General features: G+C 44.5%; 3 protein-coding genes across 5 annotated transcripts; 2 read left to right on the top strand and 1 right to left on the bottom strand.

Annotated features, from left to right (window-relative positions):
• Window positions 1-260: 260 nt before the first annotated feature.
• zfhx2 (zinc finger homeobox 2) lies at window positions 261-10,518 on the bottom strand (the record flags this gene model as incomplete). The annotated part of the gene is made up of 5 exons (XM_080544125.1): window positions 261-3,003; window positions 3,201-7,405; window positions 7,717-7,777; window positions 8,194-8,352; window positions 10,513-10,518. The coding sequence occupies 5 exons, from the start codon at window positions 10,516-10,518 to the stop codon at window positions 2,632-2,634; spliced, it is 4,803 nt and encodes a 1,600-aa protein (XP_080400251.1). The 3' UTR covers window positions 261-2,631.
• A 1,070-nt stretch (window positions 10,519-11,588) lies between these two features.
• Window positions 11,589-13,861, top strand: thtpa (thiamine triphosphatase). 2 transcript variants are annotated; one of them, XM_080543984.1, is made up of 4 exons: window positions 11,589-11,682; window positions 12,008-12,083; window positions 12,448-13,014; window positions 13,674-13,861. In XM_080543984.1, exons 2-4 carry the CDS (start codon window positions 12,014-12,016, stop codon window positions 13,772-13,774), a joined length of 738 nt encoding a protein of 245 aa, XP_080400110.1. In that variant the 5' UTR covers window positions 11,589-11,682; window positions 12,008-12,013; the 3' UTR covers window positions 13,775-13,861. The 2 variants fall into 2 exon arrangements, with proteins under 2 accessions (XP_080400110.1, XP_080400109.1); XM_080543983.1 differs by lacking the exon at window positions 13,674-13,861 and having other exon boundaries at window positions 12,448-13,619.
• A 1,105-nt stretch (window positions 13,862-14,966) lies between these two features.
• Window positions 14,967-23,984, top strand: dcaf11 (ddb1 and cul4 associated factor 11). Of its 2 annotated transcripts, none has more exons than XM_080543752.1 (15): window positions 14,967-15,153; window positions 15,897-16,129; window positions 16,506-16,633; window positions 17,018-17,136; window positions 17,397-17,461; window positions 17,633-17,733; window positions 18,664-18,810; window positions 19,169-19,223; window positions 19,499-19,567; window positions 19,963-20,020; window positions 20,384-20,569; window positions 20,815-20,968; window positions 21,334-21,486; window positions 22,009-22,115; window positions 22,895-23,984. In XM_080543752.1, the coding sequence occupies exons 2-15, from the start codon at window positions 15,909-15,911 to the stop codon at window positions 22,964-22,966; spliced, it is 1,635 nt and encodes a 544-aa protein (XP_080399878.1). In that variant the 5' UTR covers window positions 14,967-15,153; window positions 15,897-15,908; the 3' UTR covers window positions 22,967-23,984. The 2 variants fall into 2 exon arrangements, with proteins under 2 accessions (XP_080399878.1, XP_080399877.1); XM_080543751.1 differs by having other exon boundaries at window positions 20,815-20,983.
• The last annotated feature ends 1,681 nt before the right edge of the window (window positions 23,985-25,665 follow it).

Below are 25,665 nucleotides of genomic sequence, written 5' to 3'. Positions count from 1 at the left end.
TCGTTTTTTTTTTTTTTGATGACCTTTCTTTACCGATAACACAACCATGTGGGATACATTCAATATTTGCTTCAATTTGACAGATGGCGTTAAACGTGAATTAAAGACAAGTCCTGGCTCGGGATATACAAAAGTAGTAATTATCAAAATAAATAATCAACCTCCTGTCCATAATAATAGCAATTACTCAGACCACTTTTATTGTTCAATTGATTTTATTTATTTTCTGTATACCAAAGAAAACAGAATGGAGATCCGAAACAAAATAAAAGTACAAGTGAGGGGAAAAAAAGAAGCTTAATCAATATTCTAACAATTCATAACACCACTGCCACCGTTAATGTTCAATAGTCATACCAATACCATCTCTTTTTGGGTAAAGAGACGTCATAAAAACCGTTATGAATAATAATAATAATCAAAACAGTGATGAGAGTAATGATAACAATAGGAGAAGTAGTACAGTTATAATAACAATAGTGATAATCAAGTGACAATGACAAATGATTAGAATAAAAAGCAGATCTCCATAAAAATCTATCTACCTGGGACAGCGCAACACCGTGTGATCCCAGTCTTGAAGCACAGCAACTGCAACCCAGTCCTTATAGTTTTAGACACAAGCTACAGTCTGAAACCATTACAAAATCATTAGTAATTATGGAAGGACATTTTAAAAACCATTTAGTCTTTGAGTAACTCAAGTGCCCCCATGTTGTCATCTGTAGCTGGTGGCAAAAATAGTGGACTGGCTCAAGTAGGTGTCAAGCCACGGGTTCCTTTACAGTTTGCATTAAGAACATCTCTCCTGCTCTCTGTCGACCTCAAGATTGCTTTTTGGTTTTTTAAATGACAGAAAGCAAAGGAAGGATAACTTTGGAATATCAGTTATTCTTAATATATTTCTTTTAAAAAAAAGTTCATTTTTTTTAGTTTTGCATTTTGTTAAAACTATTAATAGTAACATTATTAATAACAATAATATACAACTTAAAATCGAAGGAAAAACATCTTTAGTATGTTATGTGTCCTTCAAAACAGCACCTTCTTTGTTTTGCTCTGATCAACCATTTCCCAATTGCTGAAGAAAGTATCCACAGTTACAGAGGCAATTGAAGAACACCCATCTGCCTCCTCTCTCTTGGTTTCCAGACTTGTTGCATGGTTTCTATGCAGTACGTACATAACCAGTATTAGCTCGCAGCCACATGTTTTAAGACACACAAAAAAAGAGATTAAAATCAAAAAATAAAATTCAAACCCTGTTCTCTTATCCTCATCAGTCTGTTTGGTTTGACCTAATCAGGAATTTGCTGTGTATTGAGGGGTACAAGAAACAGCACTTGGGGAGGGGGGGGTTCTGCTTGCAATGACGTGTTTGTGTACATATTCATTGACAACAACAAAAAGGATGGGAGCGGAAATATAATTTCCCTGCTCCAAAAATTAAAAAGAATGTCCTCATCATCATTGAATCAAGTTGGAAATGGCTGAGCACTATTAGCAGGACTAACAGACTCTCCTTGCACAGCAGTATAGTCTGATCAGTGTTTGGTTTGGCATTTAATAATAACCCAATGCAAGTCCTTTTAAACAGACTGCAAGTAGCATAAAAGTCAACACCTTGATTTAATACATGACATGTTGACATGCAACAAATGTCTCTCATCATTTAGAAAGACAGACTGCATAAGAATGCTTACAAAACATTTCTACAATGTAAAACGCATCAAAGTGCTGTAAAATGAGCGTCTTCCTCCGTCTTTCTGTTTCCCGCCTGTTGAGGATTGTCGTGTGACCAGAGTGAATGTGGTTACAGGAGGGGAACACCTGTTAATGTAGACCGCCCAATTCTAGCCACAACCAATTCAACGTACCTTCAGATACCAAGTACAATGGCATAATACACCACGTGACCTAGCTGAACAGAATCCACCTGTGTCCCCCACAAAAAGGTAATACAAAGCCAATCGCAGGCGACATCAATTTCATAGCCGACATCAATTTCATAGCCAATAAAAACTGTTGTGCTGTCAATATTCTAACAATTCATCGTGTCTGCGGGCCCAATCTATCCACTTAGAGTGAATCAGTCCCAATTTTATAGGAGGTGATTGGACGAATAAAAGAACTATAGGTGGAGTAAACAGTAGGAAATACATATTAGACCCTGTCTCAAACACAAGTGCCCAGTCCACTATCAAAAGAACCGTGCCCGGTCAGATTATGGCCTAATTATTTTTGCATAAGCACAATCTTTAAGGGACAAAACACAAGCATTGTAAGAGCAGTATCAAAGCTTGACTAGGGCGGTTTAAGATAAGGATGAGGTGGAGGAATGAGGAGGGTGACAGGCGCAGGCCAAGTCAATGTCCATCATTCATCTGATCATTTTCGATGAAGTGTGGGAAGCATTGTGGCAATAGTCAGTGTATCCAAATGATCTCAGCAGAAAGTTTTCTCCAACTGGTATCCAATGAGAGAGAACAAGGATAGCAGGTGCAAGGGGACTTTTCCACGCAGAAAACGAAAGAATATTAGCTTGAGGATTAGTGCCAATTTGTGTATATCAAAATCTAAGGATCCCAATGGGGCCCAAGTCTGTACCACTACCAGCACTGATCTGTGACTTTAGCTGGTGCTGCTCGCTGGAGGAGGGGAAGACTCAATGGCCTCCACGCCGGAACCGGTACCAGATCCATTGTTGGCGAGTGTCGCCGGTTGGCCAAAGTTAGTGGTTCTCAGAGTGGCTAGATGCCGAGGGGAAAAGACATGGGCTCTGGCTGCCGCGCGGGACTCGAAGCCCACTTTGCAGGCTTCGCACCTGCCTCTCAGTGTCTCCCGGCCAGCCGGCTGGCCCGCAGCTGGGGGGACAGAGGGCTCCAGGACCGTCAGCTGGACCGGCTTGGGCAGGATGGGACGGTTGGCTCGGAGAGCGTTGTACTGCAGGTAGCTGCCCGAGCTCACGTCAACCTTCTTGGAGGGCTCCGATGACGAAGGAGACTACAAGAGGAGAGCAAGAGGCAGATAAATATTAAAACACAAATTACCTGACAATTATACACCACTAATTAACTATTATTAATCCACTATTAAACTATTAACTATTAACTATTAAAAAAGTAAAATGCACAGTTACACAAAGAGCAAACGTTATATTCATAATATTCTCGGTTCACTCGGCCCAAATCTTAGCCTACCAGTTTTTCTTGCTGAAGCCTCCAGCGCTTCTCCTTGGCTCGTGTGTTCTGGAACCATATCTGCACCACCTTGAGAGGCAGCCCCAACTCTGTTCCTATGGCCTCACACTCCAGCGCGTTGGGGTGAGCGCAAGTCTCATAGCAGGACTGCAAGATGGACAGCTGCAGGCAGGACAGGTGTGTGCGGGGCCTGCGGCTAGTGGAGTGGTTCAGGAAGCTCGCCTCAGTTGGGGCAGACTTCGCCATGGATACGGTGGTGGTGGTGTTGACCGAGACAGCAGAGGCTGGGCTTGCCCTGGTGGTGGCAGTGGTGGCGGTGGCAGGAGTGATGGTAGGGGTGGGGGCGGGGGTGATGGTACGAGGTGTGCTGGATAGACCCAACTGTTCCCTAGAGAGCGTGTTGATCTTGAAGGGCCCTTTTGGGGACCAATAGTTGAGCCCGTTTTGTTTTTGGGACACCGCGGCTGGACACTTGGTGATCGGTGTCGAGGAGAGTTTTGGTACCATGCGGTTGATGAATACTGGCACGAATCTCTCTTCATTACGATCATCCTCTTCCTCGTCCGTGTAAGCTGCTTCCCTGCTCACCTCTTCGTGCTTACGTTTCTGGGGTGGCGTGGGGCGAGGTGGGGCAGGGACAGTCTCCTTGGGGGTGACTGGGAGAACAGGAGCTGTGTTTTTGGGAGCGATTTTAACCATTGTGACGTTGTTAGTCGTCTCCAGTTTGGTCTTTGGCACTGCAGAGGCAGACGTACTGCTGCTTGAGGAGACAGTACAGGAGGCTACCTCCTTAGGCCTGTTAGGAACTGGGTTTGGGGTTTTGACGGTTTCCTTCTCCTTCTCTTTCGCCTGCTCTTTTTCGGTCTTTGGGAGCAGCCTTGCTGAAGCAGCTACTGTAGAGGCTGTTGTGAGGCTGTTGGGGTTGGTGGTGTTGGTGTTTGATTTGGGGGGGCTGGAGAAGATCGGTTTGGACAGGGGCCAGGTGAACTTGATGAGAGGTTTGCCTACTGCAGCCAGAGTGCCATCACTGATGAAGCGGACCTCCCCCTTGCGTTCTCTTGCCCTCATGTTCTGAAACCAGATCTGCACCACTTTCTTTGGGAGATGGACCCACTCTGATATCTGTTCAAATTCATGTTTTCCAGGATTTGCATCTTTGAAATAGCAGCCATAAAGCACATCCAGCTGCTCTGCCTGGATTATGGTTCTGGAACGCCTCATGTCCCTATACCGTTTCCCTCTTATGCTAGGCCTCTTCTGTGCCTTCTCCCTCTCCTCTTTTTCCTTCTGTCTCTCCTTCTCCTTTGCTCTTTCTCTCTCCCTCTCCATTAGAGTGGCGTTCAATCTCTCTGCTGCCCTCATGTAAACAGTACTGGCCTTAGCCATATTATTGCAATTGACATAGCCACCGCTGTTGGAAGTAGGAGCGGCACCGGCAGAGTCAGGTTTGACCTGGACCACGATAAGCCCTCCGGCTGTGGGCCTCAGACCCAGCCCGTCCAGCAGACGACCTTTCTGGACTGAAGTCTTGTCCTTCATGGAAGAGGTGGAGGAGGCAGATGTGGAGCTGCGGTTCTTCCCAATGCTGAGATCTAAAGCAGACTCACAGTCTCCACCGTTGGCCAGAACGCGAGAGATGTGTGTGTGAGAGGAGATGGGTGGCGTGAGGAGAGGGTCGGAAAACCGAGTGATAGTGGGGGGATTTGGAAAGGCGGGTATTTTGCCTCCATCTCCCTCGGCTACTCCCATTCCAACCACTGAGGGAGGGAGAGAGAGAACATAGGGGCTGAGGAACTGAGTAGAGAATGGCGCGAGGGACAATGACAGAGGGAGTGAGTGTAAAATGCCACTTGGATGCCCCAGGTGGTCAATGGAGAGGGGAAGGGGGCCGGGGGGGTCAGCTTGGGCCTCTAGTTCCAAATCCATATCAGGGTCCTGTCTCTCCTTCTTGGCTTCCACCTCTTCCCTCTCCAGCTCCCTCTTTTTCCTCTTCGCTCTCTGGGCCCCACCCTCCTCCTCTTCATCCTCCGCATCTGAGAGGAACACGGTGGTGGAGCGCAGCACCTTCCCTCCACCTGTGCCCTTGTCTCCCGCTAGCTCTCCCTGAGCCTCCTCTCTAGTTGGGCTGCCTGGCCCCTCTCTCACTGAGCCACCCTGGCTGTCCTCGTCAGACACGATGACAGAGGTGTAAGATTCTCCATTGTCTGAGTCAGAGGTCAGACAGGGATCCCCTATGCTCTCCCTCCCCAAGTCTCTCTCTCTCCTCTTTCCCCCACTACTGGATAAATCCATGGCCTGACTGCCAGAGGCCCCAGTGTTATCCTCTTCCTCAACTATAGTAAGAGCACTTTCCTCCTCATCATCATCATCTTCATCGTTGTCCTGACCCCAGATATTTCGACCGTGTCCTGCAAGGCTGCGCATGACTGCTGCCCCCCTGGCTTTCTGCCTCTCTTTGGCATTGTGGGCATTGCCCAGCCAACTACGCACCTCTCCCTCGGAGAGCCCAACCTCCCTGCCCAGCGCCTCACAGTCCTCGCGGGGGGGACTAGCTGCATCAGCCTCGCTACGTGACTCCAGGAATGCCCACAGAACCTGGGACTGGAACTCTGTCAGAATTGGCGAGCCTGTGGAATGGTGCCTCCCCCTCAAGTTGGGACGTGGACGAATTTGGTCCGGGGAATCTAAGACGCATTTAAATGGACTTGGTTTCTGAGGGGTAGAATCAGGGCTAAGGGTGAGGTTTAAATTGAATGGACTGAGGCTTGAGTTGCTGTGAAGAGATACAGAGGGCGAACTGTAGCTCTTGTCTGTGGCTATTAGGGAGTTGGTTAAATTTGGTTGAGCCACTTTGTCAGAGTCTCCACCTTCTTCTTCTGCCTCTCTCTGATCTACAGGATCCCTTACAGTATCAGTTGAGCCCTCTCTATCTGCCATTTCATTGTCTCCATTTTTCTTACACTCCCCATCCCTGTTCTTTTCGCTCTCCATTTTTAACTCCTGTGCATAACCCTTACTTTCTTGCTCCTCATTAATTTCTTGTCTTCCACCCTCTACCTTTACTAGACCCCTCTCCTCAATCTCTTCCTTCACCACTTCACTCTTAACGTCTTCCTTTGTGCCTGGCGAGTTGGTCTGTAAGGTTGTGGCGAGTCCGATGGCAGGCCACTGGTTCTGTAAGCTATTGAGTCTTTGGACCAGGAGAGCCTGCTGGGCAGCACTGAGGCCTAGTAGGGGTACAGACTGCGTTAGGAGCTGACTAGGAGACTCTAGAGTTGGGCTCTGTGTTTGCAACCCATTCAGGATCAAGGGCATTAGCATCTGTGGTTGAGGGACCAGCCGAGGTGTCGCCACACCAGGAGAGGCACCCGCTGCAAACAAGGTGGGGAGGAGGGAGTGCGAGAGAGAGTTAGGGCCGGATGTTAGCAAGGTGAGGAAGGCAGAGACTGCCTGGGCAGAAGCCACAGGGGAAGCGAGCAGTGAGGGAGCCAGCGCCGGGGTTTGAATCAGTTCTCCGTCTTTGGTTGTCATTGACGCCAGGCTACATGGGGTGACACAGTTGCTGATGGTGGCCCCGCTTCCAGAGGAACTAACCACTACATTTGGAGCCATGTTGCTGCTGCCACTTCCTGTACTCCTAGCTGTGCTATTGGCTGCATTTCCAGCATTTCTGCTGCGGGTCTGGTGCAAAACAGACTTCATATGACTCTCCAGGGTGATGGCGTGATTATAGGAGACTCGACACACAGCACACTGGTAGGGCTTGTTGGACAGGTATGGCCGGCACGGGACAGGTACTGAGGGAGTGGGGGTTTCACTTTCTCCAACCTGTTTTGAGGATCCCGTTCTCATCCTTTGGATGTGGGATACAGACTTGTAGTGAACACTCAATGCAGTCCTGCTTGGGAATGCCTTAATGCAGGCGTTACACTTGAACGGACAACTGTCATCACTCTCAGCCACTACACCATTATTACTTGTGGTCTTTTCACTATTGTCAAGCGTTACAGTTTTTCCACTTCCTTCCTGATCCGACTCGACAAAAACTCCATCTCCTTCCTGCTCTATTACTCCCTCTTGTTCCTCATCCATCTCCTTGACTTTGTCTGCAGATTGTTGGGATCCTTCAACGCTCTCATCATGTTGACATACTTCTGAGGGGGAATCGGAGGCCTCTACATGCTTCAGTTGTAAAGATGTGTCATCTGATTAAAACAAAAGAGAGATGGCCATTGAGTTAACTGATCCTGTGTTAGTTGTTGGAAGAAAGAAAGACAGCTCTCTGCTTGAGTGACAGCTACAGCCATAGAATAACAAGGATTAATCCTCACATAACAACACAGTAGCCTGGCTACGGATCTCTATAGAATGAAAACGATAGTCATGGGAGTTGGCTAAAGCACAGAGATCTGGAGCCAGGCTAACAACATGATACTGATGAATTACAGACAAAATTAATCCACAGTGCAGAATATAAGGTAACATCACACTGCTCTAAAGCTGAAGACAAACTCACCTGTGTCGTTCTGGACATCTGTGGCCCTATCCTCTCCACTAGCCCGCTGTTTAGGGATAGCCTGGTAATGTGTAGAGATGAAAACGTCATTAATTCAGTTTGAAAAATAGCGTAAATAACTTTAGCGTAATACTCTTCTGCTGACACAGGAGCATTAGGGTACACATTGGGGTGTGAATGATTCAATGCATTGTTATTTCACACAGCTAAACAGAAGGGAAATAAATCTAGCAAGCATCTGCTTCGCCCTAAGGATAAATAAAGTACATAAAACAATAATAATCTATGAAAGTACTCTGTATGACTGATTTGATATTTTCCAAGAATAACCTCATCAACATAAAATCACAACACATTTATAACAGACAAATGGCGTACATCCTACCACTTACATTGAGTAAAAGAGTTACAACCCGCAAAACATATGGGCATGCTGTAATGACTTCAAAAGAAATCCATCCAGGCAACACTACTTACAATGTCCAGCAATTTGTCCACACAGGTAGTAAGCACGCTGTGCCTGTCAGTCAGATGTAGAGAGAGGGAGGCTCTGTCTGGTTGCCCCTGTTGGCACAGGGGGCAGAACCATGCAGCCACCCCGTTGCTGTCACTGCACGCGGTCTCTCCAGACTCCTCCTATGGGATGAAAATGAGTTTAAAGTGGTCGGAAAATGAAGAGACGAAGAAGGTGTTTCTCTGGTCTTTGTCAACCCTGAACTTCCCCCCCCCACACACACACACACACACACACACACACACACACACACACACACACACACACACACACACACACACACACACACACACACACACACACACACACACACACACACACACACACACACACACACACACACACACACACACACACACACACACACACACACACACACACACTCCCCCAAGAAAATGGGATACAACAAAGCACATCTTACACAGCATCTCAAACAGGCCAAAATCATTTGGGAAGTTAAATCCATTTGTTTGATTACATACGAAGAGACTGCAATACAAATATTTACCCTTTTATTTCTGACACCCATATTAACAATGTAGGTAGGGCCTATAATGACTGACTGAAATGCCATGACACATGCTCCAAAAACAAAAAAATATGAACCACTTGAATCAAGTGGCATGGCCTGATTATTGACCTTGACGAGCAAAAAAGTGTGCCAACTTCGGGGACTATTCTAGGGTCACGCATGTAATCCATGGTCAGTGATTAATCAATCTAGCCGAGCCTGATTATGTCGAAACATAGAAAAACGAGGCTATACTTACAAGTCAACAATCCACAATCCAGCTCAATGCACTTATTCAATTAATAGAATAACTCGACTCGATTTTGTAAACCTAACCGATGACTCTTACCGTGGTATTTAACATGATCTGCAATTGAAATAAATCAAAAACATAAGATACTATTGATTGCAGAGCATGAAAAGGCATCAACGTCATAGCAACACTGCAACTACCCCAGTATCAATTAGCTATAGCCGTGCCCAGGAAAAAAAAAACGTTTTATTTTTTGTTGTAATAAAACTACACACCACAGAATTAGCAGATCGATCTCAGCCTTAAACAACGCAAGGATAACGCTAAACGTGCTCATTACATCGCTCTTCATCGTTCAGCTAATTAATGAACAGCTTAATTAACTAACTACGCCAACCGACCGTGAATCAATTAGCTAGCAGGCTAGTTAGCATATCCTTACCTGATCAACGTCGCATGTACAGTTGTTGCTGACTATTATGAAATGCGTTAGTCGAGCATTAAACAAACGCGCTCCCCCTTGCAATTAGAAACGTGATAAGACAAGATGGAGACTCACAATTAACGCATTTAAGCCCTACCGTATCTACGCCAAGTTATTCATTAACATTACAAAACAAAAGGGACCCAAATAACAGTCGTGGCATGTAGCCCCGCTTGCTTAGCCGCAAGATAACTAACTTATATTCTCTCCACACCACTCCAAAATCTAACTTATAAGACCACACTTTTAAGACTAACACATCAAACTCGGCCCAGGTGTATATATCTATATCTATCATGCATGCACACATACACACATAAGCTTAGTTCCACTACTAGAAATAGATCGAGTTGCTAAGGGCTTAGGGGAATCTAATCCAAAAAGCCTCGGCCTCGAGTACTTTCCTTACCCGCCTGATTGTGCGCTGCCAACCCGGGCCGTCTAGTGTTACACCACCCCCGGCCCGCCTGCTCAACAGCGCAAATTGAGGCCTACTCCACACAGGGACTTAAGCTATTTAATTAATGAATATGGATTCACCCTTAACAGATGTGTACCAAAAAAACCTCCCCCTCCTCCCTCAACCATTTCACACTAAACCCAAGAATGCATTTTATATTTTAATAATAATGATCCGTTTCATGATTACACATACTTAATTAAGCGCACTATTCATGAACATATCTATATATTACCCTTTTCCAATCGCTTCTTCGTGCAGTAAGTAATTGCACGAAAGAATTAGGAAAGGCGAGGCTACTTAAAAACACTACTTACTTACACACTGCGAACGCCGAAGGGGGGTGGTGGTTAAAGGGTGAGGGGGAGAAAGGGAGACGATCTGAGAAGTTTGGGGAATTTAATGATCTAAATTCTGTAGAATAGAAACTGTTTGATGCATCAACATAATATGATCGATGTCTCTCGAAACTATCAACTAGGGTTAGGGTTAAAAAAACCACAACCGCGCAATTAAAGCCCGTCGCCAATAATCGTTTAATTAAGTTCAGAGGCAATTAGCTTAATGCATTTACCTGCATGGTCGCCGCTCCAGCGTGCACGCTTCTTCCTCTCTTCGCTCTTTAAAACTGAAAAGTTTTCTCTCTCTCTCGCTGGCCCTCCCTCCTCGTTCAGTTTGTCCTCTCTCCCTCCCTCCTCGCTCAGCATTCGCCCTCTCTCTCTCTATCTTTCCCTCTTTCCCCCTAGTAAACACACAACAGCTCCCCCCTAGGCTGATTGCTGACATTCATCGGGGGGGACGCAGGCAGACATTCGTCGTCAAATACACCTACAACAGCACCCATTATGTAATAGCTATTATAGTTATATTGTCTTAAGTGAGTGCATGTCTTCAGGTTAGGTCTTAAGACGACTTAACCCTTTATAGGGCACTCATTGAAATACTTTTAAATTCTACATTTCAACCCTAGAGTGTTATTGGAGGACATAAGAAGACATTTTTACTTGAGTGATTTTTTTTTTTTACAAATATTATTTTTCATCTTCAAAATCAAGGTCAGCGAAGTTACCATATATGGTTCCTTGCCCGTTCGTGGTAAAAAAAAAAAATCATCAATCAACACATTTGAACTCTCATTTAACTTGGCTTGGAGGTGCAAGGGGCCAACAGCAGCATGCATGAACGTACAGCGCCGAACATGATCGATAACGTACTCATACATCCTTATGACAAATTATAGACAAACATAGACATAACCACATGTACATATTCGAATTACAGTCTCTGTCATATTTGATAGAGCAAAAATATTTGGTTGCTGTCTCTTTAAAGCATAATTTGCAGGTAGCCTCGTTCAATCATCACTAAGCTAAGCCTACCTGGTACCCTCAATAGCGCATTTGTTCCATTATGTTCACCAAGTCGTTATGAAGTTCAGTTAACACATGGGTATAGAGTGCATTACAATTAACGATCGACATGAAATACTAATCAATATTTATGAAGCAACCATGCACCATAGGTTTGCATCCTCTTTCACCACGGGGGCCTGCGTCTTCGTGACGGGCTATGATGCTCGGGAAACGTGCGAATTACGTATTGCATCAGGTGCCCGAATACTGCGCCTGTCTAAAATATTTACGTAGGATTCAAGTCTATTGGATTTAGTTGGTAGAATCCGCATTAGTACTTCGAACGTATATTACAAGTTTTTTTTTATGGATCGCAATTTCTGTCTTGAGAGGTGAGGACTGAACTGCAGTGCGCATTTTTGTGAGATGTATGCCATGCATCTTACATGGCATGACAGAGTCGCTCCTGCTCTAAATCTGTATTTACTTTAAGAGAGGTTTAGGTTGGTATTTAGTACTGTGCAGCATAACTGTGCAGGCCTGCTATGAAACAGTAATGCTAAAGCAGTGTGAATGGTTCATCTTCCAAATAAGCTTATTATTATTATTGCATTTGTAAATAAGAATTTGTTCTTACATGTTTGCCTGGTTAAATAAAGGTTAAATAAAATAAAATAAAATATTTCACTAATTGTTGATCAACTTCTGTCATTTCAGACTACAATGAGTGTGGAAGTGGAGAGGAAATTCGTCTGTGATGCTGACATCCAGAAGAAACTGAAGGAAATAGGAGGTGTGTTCAAAGTCCTAAATGCCTTAAGCGCCCTCACACTTTGTTTTATAAAAGCTCGATTTAAATCAATGATATATTGATTTATGTAAAGTATAATTCTAAAGAGATGGTATGCACTAATTATAGTGATTTGCTTTAGCGGGTTTGTTAATTGGGATTTATAATCAAAAACACAATGTGTCTTTTAGCAATGAAACACAATGACGATTAAGACATTGCAGAATCTAAAACAATACTAATCTCATCTGTTTCTAACTACAGAAACCACTTGCAGAACAATCTGCAATAGTACGTGTCATGGCTTGTTGATTTGACATTGTCTGACCCCCCCTCCCTCTTTTTTTGTAACTCTTTCTCTCACCAGCGGTGTGTATTGGTCAGTCCACGTTTCAAGACCAGTATTTTGACTCCCCAGACTTCCACCTTACCTTGAGAGATGTCTGGCTGCGCCGTCGACAAGGATGCTGGGAACTCAAATGTCCCACAGTCACTAAAGCAGAGGACAGCAGGGCCCAACCTCGGGGGACAGGACTGTGTTCTCGCTATAAGGAGATAATAAATCTACCTGAAATTCAACTGAAAGTGAGAGAGGTTATGAAGGAGGCCTTTGGGGAACCAGATATGGTCGGGGCAGGAGGCTGTGACAGACAGATGCAGACAGCGGTCCATCAAGAGAGATCCAAAACCAAAGACACAGAGGACCAAGGTCCCGCAGAGGACGAGGACTCTTGGCTGCTGGAATGGAATCTTGTTTGCTTTGCAGAGTTTACAACAGTGCGGCAGTCGTTCACTTTAAAGGAGGAAGGAGTGCGTGTGGATCTTGACCAGGCTGACTTTGGCTATTGTGTTGGGGAAATAGAAGTGCTCGTGCCAGAAGGAGAGGATGTTCAGGCTGCCTTAAAGATGATTGACAAGACTGCCCAGAATCTTGGTGCGTTTAGGGGTTGTCAGTTAAAGTTCCCTGCAAAAGTAATGGGAGAGTGTAGCATTCTTTCTTCTTTTCACTCCAGAAGTTTGGATGTGAAATCAAACCATTAGGCCTACAATGAGGTTAAAGGAGAGAGTGTTTGTGTACATATTGGTTTAACTATTCAGAAATGTTTTTCAATTCAGAATGTTTTTCCAGAGCACCCAAAAGTGATAGGACAGATGTATCAAATGTCCAAATTAAGTGCTCGTGTTTTTGGTCGACAATCCTTTGCATTCAATAACTGCCTGAAGACTGTGACCCACTGACCCCACAAGACTCTGGTGGTGCTCTGCCAGGCCTGTACTGCAGCCGTCTTCAGTTGTTGTTTGTTTTTAAGTAATTGTGCCTAAGGGTTAGGGTTATCATCAGGAAATGAAATCCATGTTAAATTGGATTTTAATCTTCTGATTGACTTGGCCAGTCAAAAACAAACAATTATTTATGAGGAAGAACTTCAAAAGAAGTTGGAGGCATTATGCTTGTACTTGAGCAGACAATATGGAGAATTAGAATTTGTTCTCAGCTGATTTTTATCTGGTTAAATAATGGTCAAATAAAAATAAATTTAAAAATGTTTCTGTACACTTCAGAATTGTCCTTCTCTCCCTCTCTCCCTTTAGGTCTGGCTGGAGACCAAAAAGTTAAAGGGAAGATGGATGTCTACTTGCAAAGATGTCGCCCAGAACACTATGCAAAACTACTAAGTGTACATATATTGTAAGAGATTACAGTATCTGATATAGTTCGGTAATTATAGTAATGCTGTAGCCTATATTCTAATATGTCTTTGTTTGTTATGTTCTCTTTATAATCTAATTACTGTATCTCTAAAATGAGAGCCTGAAAGCCTGAGTAATAAACTAAGAAAAAAAACATCCATGGTTCCAGCTTGTTTCTGCTCTCATAAGATATATTATGAGTTTTTATGCCTGCCGTCTAATCAGTGTAATTCTGCATAGCAATTATGCGTTCTAATTGATTCATCTTCTTGTTGTAATGTCGTGCAATGAAATGACAGGCACTATTTATAGGATGGTCCTCTGGGCCTCACAGCTCTATTTACAGAGGGGTTGATTTTCTATTGACTTTTTCCAACTTCTATGTGAGTATACTTTGTGGAAAAAAAGTATATATATATATATATATATATATATATATATATATATATATATATATATATATATATACTTTTTTTCACAAAGTATAGGTTACTACATATACTATATATATGTGTGTGAAGATCATACTGACATGCCACATTTTCACCAAAAGCCGAGCTGAACCAAAAACCATGTCAATGACATTCCAGATGATCTATACTAGGTAATTATAAATGGATAATATATTAATATAATATAATATATTATTATTATTAGCCATTGAAATGGACGTAGATGGATTATCCCTTGTTTGTATAATCCAGAGAACCAACCAGCTCTGCCCAGTAGCGTACAGCTAAATCTAGATTTATGTCACTGATCTAAAATAGGTAATCGATATGAGTCATAAAACCACAAAACCATAATATTTGCTCAGCTTTTGAGTCATTGCAAAACGGAGGCAACAAAAGACGGTTACTTAACATAGCGTGAGCTTAGAATGATAAGGTTCTATCTCCGTTTAGGGCAGTTCAGAGATATTGAGCGTCAAAGTTTTTAACATCCATTATGATTATGTTTTGTGAGATGGAACCTTTGTATTTTATGAATTACTAACTCAAAAATGTCAACATTTAAAAAAATAACACCACACAGGCATTAATAAACACCTAATGGATCAGATTATGTAAAAAAAAAAAACTCAATTATTTTGACAAAAATGGAGATAGAACCTTATAATTCTAACGTCACGATAGTGGGGGTCACGTGACCAGCAAAGGGGGCGGGGCCTCGTCTAAAGAGTTGTAAACAACATGGCGCATCATCACGGACTGAGCAGCTAGCCAGCCACTTCGCTTTAGTGATATCTGCAGAAACATCCACTGTCAACGTGTCAACTATTCAAAAAGAAAGCGTTTTTTGGAACTTAATGGCAGCTCATTAAGCGTGGAAATAAACCACACGAAAGGACCTGTCAAGACCGTTCAATACTCAAAACGGGGTAATTTTTATCGAGCTAATGTAATGCGCCGTTACGTTGTTAGCCAAACTGACAATACCTGGCTGGATGGCGTTGTTATGTAACTTTGATCACCTTTATTGCCTTGAGAACTAGCTATGGAATTAACTGACTGCTTTGGTTGTATTTGCCACACTATCTTTGTCCTTTCCTTCCCATCATAGTGTATAATAATACTCGCTATGTGTGTCAAGACGATCCTGCAAGATCCTGCAATCACCCATGTTGATCTCAGACACATTAGTAGTGTGTGTCTCGTATGCCTTGTGTCTTGAAATGGGGTGTGTTCGGATACAGTCATTGGGTCCTTCCAAACTGCACTTGTTTTTTCTCCCTGAACCTATAACAGCACACCTGATTCAACAACCCACAATATAGCCTACAAACATCAAGCCCTGGATTAATTTATTCAAGTGTGCTGCCTGTCTCTGGGCTAGAACAAAAACAAGTGCAGGTTGGTTGGTTGGTTGGTTGGTTGGTTGGGAAAGGACCAGAGTTGAGAACCCCCCCCCTGATAAGACTGCATCATTCTTTATTCTCCCTCCCTCCCTCTCTCCCTCCTTCCCTCCCTCCCTCCTTCCCTCCCTCCCTCTCTCCCTCCCTCCTTCCCTCCCTCCCTCCCTCCTTCCCTCCCTCGCTCCCTCCCTCTCTCCCTCCTTCCCTCCCTCCCTCCTTCTCTCCCTCCTTCCCTCCCTCTCTCCCTCCTTCCCTCCCTCCCTCCTTAGGCTTCTCGGTCTATGGGCTCTCAGTCCAGTTCTGGGATGTCCGGCGGTCGGGGCTCTAGCGACAACCCAGACGACCAGCCTGAACCAGAGAACAACCAGAGCAACAACGACAGCAGCAGCAGCAGTAACAGCAGCAGCAGAGGCCGCAGAATAGAGACGCCACTAGGGGACAGACAGTCGGCCGCAGAGGAGGACGTTGACTTAGCTCAAGTTCTGGCTTACCTATTGAGGAGGTAAATTGGGAACTGGAGGACAGACTGGTGGTCACTGGCCCTGTACAGTGTACCAAAAGTAGTGCTCTGCTCTGCAATATGAAGGCGTTTGCTGGCCGCTTATGCACTTGTGAGATTATAGGCTACAATGAAAAGAAAGTGCTTTATAAATAACTGTATTTTGTTGTTTGTGTTAACTTATAACGTACTTACTTATTGGATTTATTATCGTCATTACAAGATGATAAAGGACGCAGAAATATATCTCTAAATATAACAAAGCAGTGTTAAAAGCTGATCAGAAGCACCGGCTTCCCTGTGGTTGTGTAGCCCGTGATGTGTTTTGTCACTGAGCACAGGTGTGGTTTTCTCTCCCCCCGCTGTTGTGCACCTGGAGGGGCCAGGTACGGCTGGTCCATGGGAGCGGGGCGACGGGACTGCAGCTCGTCCAGTCGTACTCAGACTCGGACGAAGACAGCGATGGCGCCTGGGAAGGTCGCCATAGAGACCGCTACAATCCCCCTGGTAACCAATCTAAACTGGATGCCATTGATTATTTCATTTGCTTTATATATATTAGGGCATTTCTGCTTTATTGGGACAGGAACAGAGACAGTAGAGATTGACAGGAAGGATGGGTGAGAGAGCGAAATATGTCAAGGGTCGGAATCGAACCAGGAACCTTGCGACGATATGGTGATGCGCATTAGTGTGCTACGCCACTGAGCACCCCTCGATACCATTGATTTTGAGTGTGTTGTTCACTAGAGACCAACATGATATTTTTCCCCCAGTCAGTGTGTAGTTGATTCACTTACGTAGTCCAATGTATTGATTGTAAGTCACTTTGGAATAAGGCGTCTGCTAAATGCCAAACATGTAAAATGTATATGGTTGTGTCTTTGTCAGTGGACTCCCAACCAGACACTCAGGAAGTGGAGCGAAGTGAGATCCGAACTCAGATCCTGTTGGCCACGGCTTCCTCTAGCCTGAGCAGCAAGCATAGCTTCACACACATGCTGACAGAGGTGAGGGGGGGGGGGGGGGGGGGAAGAGCAGCACTCTACTGAGTCATGATGACTGAAATAATGACAATCTTTCCTTTCCTTATGGGGTGAATTCAAGTATTATCCCCTCCCATCCAAATGCCCAGAACACTATACCTCCTGTTTTGTGCCGATTGAACATGACTATGTCTACTTTCATTATGTCTCACCATGCAACAGTGGATATTACGACAGTGGATATTTTGTAGAGTGTTTACTGTGATATGAACATATTCTCACAGAGGGAACAAGGCCGGTGTAGAGGCTCCAGTTTTTCCCATGGAGAGTGCAGTCGCATACGTTCACAGTGAGTATGTCCATATCTGCACCCATCCACATAAACACCATAGCTACACTTCATTCATTCAGTGGCTGAAAGTTGAAGATTTAACTAATCTTTTTGGTTATTGACAGATTACCTATTACATTGTAATTGGTTGTTGCATAATATGCTGTCACATGACGCCTTTCTCTACAGTTTCCTCCCCAACCACGTGGCACACAAGGACACATACCAGCAGAAAGCTTTCTGTGGTGTGTACCGTGATGATGGCAACATGTTCCTTTCTGCCTGCCAAGGTAAAGACCTTACTTAAACTGAACAGACATTACAGAAAAACCATTAACTCACCAACCGGACAAACATTCCGGAACACTCACCACCTAGAGTGTCAAATGTTTATGTGGTATTTACCTAGCAGATTGATTGTCTTCAAAATGAAGGATCACATGCATTTTTGTTGAATAAAGTCACCCGTGGCACTCTGGAATGTTGACAATTTGGGTGACTTTATTCACCCTTGACACTAAATGACTTAAATGTATGTGTTGGTCCAAGATGTAGGCCTTATCAGTGAATGAGTTTCTCATACAGTAAGATTTACAGTGCATATATATTCACCGGCCACTTTATTAGGTACACCTTGCTAGTACCGGTTGGACCTCCTCTTTTGCCTTCAGAACTGCCTTAATTCTTTGTGGCATAGATTCAACAAGGTGTTGGAAACATTCCTCAGAGATTTTGGTCCATATTGACATTATAACATCACACAGTTGCTGAAGATTTATGCCAAGAAAATATCCCATGACATACGCCACCATCGTTTTCGCCCAGAGAACTACCGTTCACTGGATATTTTCTCTTTTTCTGACCATTCTTTGTGCGGGAAAATCCCAGTAGATCAGCACTTTCTGAAATACTCAAAACAGCCCGTCTGGCACCAACACCAATGCCACGTTCAAAGGCACACCTTTTTTTCCCCATTCTGATGCTTGGTTTGAACTTCAGCAGATCGTCTTGACCATGTCTACATGCCTAAATGCATTGAGTTGCTGCCACATGATTGGCTGATTAGATATTTGCGCTATGTGCAGTTGAAAAGGTGTACCTAAAGTGGCCAGTGAGTGTACAGTTATGTATCTGTTGTACCTCAGGCCTATGATCTTTGGTTAGTGAAAGGATGCTATCAAATGTCCTCTCTAAGTTTGCTGCCTTCCTGTCTCTCTCAGACCAGAACATTCGCCTGTATGACACCAGTAGGGGGCGCTTTAACCTGAAGAGGACTGTGAAGGCCAGGGACGTGGGCTGGAGTGTGCTGGATGTCTGCTTCACCCCTGAATCAAACTCTGTGCTCTATTCCAGCTGGTCTGACTATAGTAAGACGATATACTTCAACCTTGAGCAGTGCTGTTGTTGATGTTTTCACCCTATTTCACCTGTGAACATAGAAGCCAAACTCTCTTGTTTTATTATTGAATATTGAAAAAAAATAGGAGCAGCCATTTTCCAGGACACAGATTAAGCACAGGTTAACTCCTAGATTGAGACGGATGTTCAATGGAGACCTTCCACTCAGTGTCATTTAATCCAGGTCTAAGCTTAATCATTGTCCGGCATACCTGTACTACTCCTAGATGTTTTGACATTGCCCAATCAGAATGCATCTGTTCTTGCATCTACAGTATTCCCTGTTGTGTGATTGGTCTGATTTGTGCTCTTCTTGTATCCCTCTAGTCCATGTGTGCAGTGTAGATGGAGACAGTGAAACCCACACCGCCCTGGACCTCAAGTTAGTGTTTCCGTCATACTGTACTTAGTACTACTTATAGCATTACGAGTCAGGTAATCAATAATGTTTACATTTACATGACATTACCTTTTAGACATTTACCTGCAGTCTTGTTTGTTCTCCTGGAAAGAGCAGTTTTGATCTTGTTAGTGAGCTATATTCCCCATGGGGAAGTGTGTCCAAACCTTTGACTGGTACTGTAGTTACCATGGATTTTCTGTCTCTTTCGAGGCAGGCTAATGTTCATCTGGTGGTATTTCCGTTCTCTCTTTTAGCCCAGATGAGAGGAGGTTTTGTGTCTTTTCTCTGGCTGCGTCTACAGACGGGAAGGAGATCCTTGGGGGGTGAGTCACCTAGTTAACTTGGGGCAGCAGGTAGCCTAGAGGTTATAGAGGCCGGCCAGCAACTGGTAGGGCGCTGGTTCGATCCCCACCCCAGGAGGGAGCCGGAGGTGAGCTGGTGACCGGAGGGTTGCTGGCATCACATCTTGGTATCCTACCACTACCGTTGTGTCCTTGAGCAAGGCACTTAACCCCTAGCTGCTCCAGGGGTGCCTGACGGGGGCCCAGAGCTCTGTTCTCCCTGGGTGTGTGCGTGTGTGTATTGATTTTTTAAAATAATTTCCCCTCGTGGATCAATAAAGTATATATTCTTTAAAAACTAAAAAAGAACCTTCTCTAGCCTACGTTGGTTTTGAGGGTGGAGTCTTATTGGCCTCTTATTCTGGTTTCCCCCCCAGAGCAAATGATGGCTGCCTCTATGTCTTTGATCGTGAACAGAACAAGCGAACACTGAAGGTAAGTGTGTGTGTGTGTGTGTGTGTGTGTGTGTGTGTGTGTGTGTCTGTGTGTGTGTGTGTGTGTGTGTGTGTGTGTGTGTGTGTCTGTGTGTCTGTGTGTGTCTGTGTCTGTGTCTGTGTGCCTGCCTGCCTGCCTATGTCTGTCTGTATGTCTGTGAGACGTACAGTATTTGCTGGTAGCAGTGACATTGACTCACACCCCGGTTTCCCTCAGTGATCAGCACTGAAAGCTTCACCGCACCACCTGTATCTTCTACCAGAGAATAAAGAGCAAAAGGTGGCCTCTTCTTCTCCTCCTCCTCTCTTCTCTCGGGAACCCCTCTGGTTGTGTCATGGCCTGTCTTCACTGTTCTGACCTCAGATCGACGCTCACGAGGACGACGTGAACGCGGTGGCGTTTGCCGACAGCTCTTCCCAGCTGCTGTTCTCGGGCAGCGACGACGCGCTCTGCAAAGTGTGGGACAGACGGACCCTCCGGGAGGACAGACCACAGCCGGTCGGACAGCTGGCCGGACACAGGGACGGCATCACCTTCATACACAGCAAGGCAAGCGAACGCTCACCTAGCACTTTGTTAGGAATGTTTCCAATCTTTGTGGAGTCAGTGATCATGAAGAACTGAGGCTGTTTTGAGAGCAGTATTGGTATAGTGTTCCTAATAAAGTGTTCGGTGAGTGTAGAAACCAACCCGACCCAATCATAGGCGCCTAACTATGCACAATCACGTCAAGGCAAAACATGGCAGTACACACCTAATAGCCTAACCTGTCTGTCTGTCTGTCTCTCTCACAGGGTGATGCTCGCTATCTGATCAGTAACTCCAAGGACCAGTCCATTAAGCTGTGGGACGTGAGAAAGTTCTCCCCCAAGGAGGGCCTGGCTGCCTCCCGGCTGGCCGTCACCCAGCAGAACTGGGACTACCGCTGGCAGCAGGTCCCCCAGAGAGGTGAGGGAGCAGAGGGTAAGGTCGACCTGAGGTGAGGTGTTGGTTTTGGTGAGGGGACGGTTTAGGGGATAGGTGGGGTAAAAGGGGGAGGTTGAGATCCCACTGTGTGGTGTTTTATGAGCTGGACTTTTATTTTTTTCCGAAACCCATGGATATACTGTTGATCTGTACAGTTTTTTGTTGTTATTGTTGTTGTTGTTTGTTTATGATTTAAAAACAGTTTCTCCTCATTCCAGTCCGGTCAATGTGTTCCTAATGGCCTGTATTGGATAGTAAAGTGTGATTATTTGCTCTAGCTGTACTTTACTCTGTAAATGTCAGGTTTGCTGTGTCACCTGTCTTCCTCCTGTTGTCTGTCCTCACAGCCCTGAAGAGACACAAGCTAACGGGTGACACCTCGGTCATGACCTACAGGGGTCACGGGGTTCTGCACACGCTCATTCGCTGTCGCTTCTCCCCCGAGTTCAGCACTGGCCAGAGGTTCATATACACTGGCTGTTCCACTGGGAAAATCATCAGTGAGTGTCTCTCTCTCTCTCTCTCTCTCTCTCTCTCTCTCTCTCTCTCTCTCTGTGTATCTCTCTCTCTCTCTGTGTATCTCTCTCTCTCTCTCTCTCTCTGTGTATCTGTGTATCTCTCTCTCTGTGTATCTCTGTGTATCTCTCTCTCTCTCTCTGTATATCTCTCTCTCTGTGTATCTCTCTCTCTCTCTCTGTGTATTTGTGTATCTCTCTCTCTCTCTGTGTATCTCTCTCTCTCTCTCTGTGTATCTCTGTGTATCTCTCTCTCTCTCTGTGTATCTCTCTCTCTCTGTGTGTATCTCCCCCTCTCTCTCTCTCTCTGTGTATCTCTGTGTATCTCTCTCTCTCTCTCTGTATCTCCCTCTCTCTCTCTCTCTCTCTCTCTCTCTCTCTCTCTCTCTCTCTGTGTATCTCTCTCTCTCTCTCTCTCTCTCTCTCTCTGACAGATGTAGAGGTGTACAGTATGTGTGAGAGAGAGTTGAACGCCGTGTTGAACCGGCTCTGTGTCTGTCTCTCCAGTCTATGATGTGCTGACGGGCAGCGTGGTGTCAAGACTGTCCGACCACGACGCGTGTGTGAGGGACGTCAGCTGGCATCCTTACCAGGACAAAATCATCAGCAGCTCTGTAAGTGGCTCTCTCTGTCTCCATCTGTCTCCAAACTGACTGGTCATATTATCATACTGATTTCATATCTTCTTTATACTTATGTTTTTTTCTCCATATTTCTGAGAGGGGAAATAGAAACAAATGTGAAATTTGATTTGGGGGAAAACACAAAAGGACTTGCCTAACGGTGCTTGTGTTCATACTTGGGGCGGGAAGAATTTCTTGACTATCTGACATGTGACATCATTCGCTTGTAATCCAGTCCTTAGAGGGCACCACTGCAGGCGTCGCCAAACTCTTAGCAAACTATACACGATTAACTCGGGTGCACCCGCATTCAGGTCATATTTTTCAGCAGAAGTCATAGAATTGTCCCACTTAAAGCAGAGAACAGCACAAACAGTCCGGTCTTGGTTAAAATATCTATACACGGCTTTAGGTGGCACTACTGACCTCACGCTACTGGGAGATGGAACTACTTCTTAATAAAGACATCAAGATATTATCTAGGCACTATTCATACTTACCTGATATGTCCTCTCATCTTACTGTAAAACAAGTAACAAGCCATGTTGTAACAAGCCATGTTGTAACAAGCCATGGCTTCAGCCTACACCTTTTTGGTCCTGGTGTTACGCATTGTGACTGTGTATTTTTTTTTATATCTGTATTATGAATTGTATAAGTAGAAGAAAAAAAAGGGACCAAAATAAACATAATCAATCAATCAAAAAATAACACTGATACCTGTTCCTCCATCTCTCTGCCTCACTCTCTCACTCTCTCACTCTCTCAAGTGGGACGGAGCCGTGCGAGTGTGGGAGCACAGACAGACCCATCCACTGGACGAGGAGAGGGAGAGGGACTGACTGAGGGCCGGAATGCCGGGGGTGGCCATGGGAGAAGGTTACAGGAAGTGATGTCAGGAGGAGTGTGACGCCACCTGGCAGGAACGCAACGGAGCGAGAGGAAGAGGTGTGAGCCTCCGCGAGGAGGGAGAGAAAAGAGGCTCACGGAGGGAGAGAGAAGAGGCTCACAGAGCGAGACGTCACATCTCATCTAATCGATGCTGGATGATCAATATAATGTGATTGTGAAGTGTTAATCTCCTGATTCTACAGGCCAATCCAGAAACAACCACTAGACCTTTACTCCCTAGTCACTTTTTGTAGTTCTAGATGGAGATGGTGGAGATTCCAACTGACAGAAGGTGGTGCTATAATTATCTTGCTTCTACCTGTTCCGATCCTTTCAGATATGCACACATATCTAGGAAGAAGGGACCAGGGGTTATTTCTGGACAGGGCCGACCTTTCTTAATTTCCTGTTTGACAGAGGAAGCAATTTTAAACTTGTATTCACACATCTGCAGACGGGCATAGCTGAGGTGAGACTGAAAGGCAAGACGAATGTCTTTTTTGTCTCTTTTGATGCACCTCCGTTAAAGTATGAGGTCTGTAGTTAAAGCTAAACCATTGAATTTGGCCTGGAGCTGTTTTTTGCAAAACCTGTTAAAACTCAACGCTACGCGCTTGCTCGAAGAGCCTTGCATTGCCTTTTACCCCAGAGTAGAGGAACCCCAATGTTAGAAATAATGGGGAAATAAGCAAAGGATTATAATGATAATTATAATTCTGTATAATGTATGATAATTGAATGGTATTAATGTCCAGGGGTGTGAGGAGAACTTATTTTGTAGTCCAATGTAAACATTTTCCAGTTCAAAAGATTGAATGTGTGCTTGTGTCGGTGTTGAGACACGGTGAAGCGGGTGAAGTTTTGGAATGTGTGTGTGTGCGTGTGTGTGTGTGTGTGTGTGTTTTCTGACTGTTTATACCAATGTTCTTGGTTCCACTCTCAGTAAATTGTTATACAAATAACAATAAAACATTTATTTGAATGTAATAATTGAAGTCTTTTTTGCATTACACTTTGCCAATATAGCCGATATAAGATGGTGGGAATACCAAGATATAATATAAATGCTGCCATTAAATACCCTATACATAACCACTGGCCCATGTCAGTAGAAACTAGGAATTATCTTTCAGCAAGATGGTACAGCTGTTGGCCAGTGCGTGAGTGCGGGTATCTTTTGACCACTGCTGTAAATTGGGGAAATAGTTCAATTGGTAGAGCTCTCTCTTAGCATTATGTTGAAACACGATAGAGGATTCTGCGAATCTTCTTTTGAGGCGCTCAACCAAAACCAGTCGCACTGCCCGATCACGTCTCTTCACTACACTGGCTCTCCGCTGGTGGAATGAGCTTCCCACGGCTGTCAGAACTGCAGAGTCACTACCCATCTTCCGTCGGAGACTGAAGACCCATCTCTTCAGGCTACACCTTAACTGCTCCTCCTGAGACATCTACTACCCCCCTTGTACTGTTTCTCTGTTCTCTCTCTTTTTTTTTTTTTTTTTTACTTTTCCTTCTATCACGTCGACTGCCAATGGCCCCGGGCCTGAGCTAGATTACTCTTCGTGCTACGACTAGTGGATTGATGATTCACTTGCTTAGTTAAATGTATTGATTGTAAGTCGCTTTGGAATAAGGCGTCTGCTAAATGCCAAAAATGTAATGTAAATGTAAGCAGAATACTAGGAGCCATACGTGTCCTGCAATCTCTATTAATGACGTGTAGAAATCTGAGGTCAATATAATGGATAGAAAAATCGAATAAATAAATAAAAAGAAATAGCCTACTGACAACTGAAAGTAGAGTTGCATGGGCGGGGGGATGGGGATGCTGTTACTGGTAGGAATGCTGTTAGTGGTCTAAAATTAGAGACAGACTCCTCAGCTCCTCTAGAGAGCGAGCGAGGGTGGGCGGGAGGGGAGAGAACAAATAACCCAGATAGAAGATGAGAGTTATAACCATCTGGAGAACAGGGGATAGCCTGTAGGCCTAACCTTAACCCTATGTGTCTGCCTGATGAAACATCAGGGGCTTGTTAAGTGGAGGGGTACAGTAGTCAGAGCAGCATGGAAGGGAATGTTAAGTGCAGTAATGGACAGCCGGAGAACCAGTCAGGGAGGCAAGTGTTGCTGGTCGAACAGAAACCGTCAACAATGATTGACTGAAACAAGCTTCTGGCATCAACAGTCTATGAATATAATGGAGGGACCAGTGGAGGAGGTCATGACCAAATAAGGAGACAAGGATCCTTTTTATAGAATTAACTTGTTCATGTATTCATTTGTGACATGAAAATGCTGTTAAACCTTGAAAAAGTAAAGAAAGTAAAGCTGAAAGTACAGTATGTTTTGTAATGCTTTATACTATTACATTACGTATTACACACTACCATTCAATGATTTAGGTGTCCTACTGGTGTCAGATGGGTGTGGTCAAAGGAGGAGGAATAAGATTGGAGCCTATTTGTATAACCTATGATATAAATACTCTGAATGTCTGGTGAAGATAAGGGAGAGCTCTGCAGGGCAGCATTCCACTGTAACAGATAGAAAACACACACTTCATGACAGGGTACTCTCTGACTACTGGGAGAGGAACCGAAAGATGTGAGTCTGAAGGAAAAAAGAAAGATTGAAACATGGACATAAA

The sequence above is a fragment of the Nansenia antarctica genome (genome assembly GCF_963989245.1).
Source record: "Nansenia antarctica genome assembly, chromosome: 13".
Taxonomy (NCBI): Eukaryota; Metazoa; Chordata; class Actinopteri; order Argentiniformes; family Microstomatidae; genus Nansenia; species Nansenia antarctica.
Note: the sequence above shows the minus strand (reverse complement) of the source record. Positions and strands in the feature narration are given on the sequence as shown.

Excerpts from the sequence above, each read along its gene's own strand:
- thtpa (XM_080543983.1), top strand. The coding sequence starts at position 12,014 with ATGAGTGTGGAAGTGGAGAGGAAATTCGTCTGTGATGCTGACATCCAG. Across the intron at positions 12,084-12,447 it reads GAAACTGAAGGAAATAGGAG|CGGTGTGTATTGGTCAGTCC; the intron begins GTGTGTTCAAAG and ends TTCTCTCACCAG.
- dcaf11 (XM_080543751.1), top strand. The coding sequence starts at position 15,909 with ATGGGCTCTCAGTCCAGTTCTGGGATGTCCGGCGGTCGGGGCTCTAGC. Across the intron at positions 20,021-20,383 it reads AGAACAAGCGAACACTGAAG|ATCGACGCTCACGAGGACGA; the intron begins GTAAGTGTGTGT and ends TTCTGACCTCAG. Across the intron at positions 22,116-22,894 it reads ACAAAATCATCAGCAGCTCT|TGGGACGGAGCCGTGCGAGT; the intron begins GTAAGTGGCTCT and ends CACTCTCTCAAG.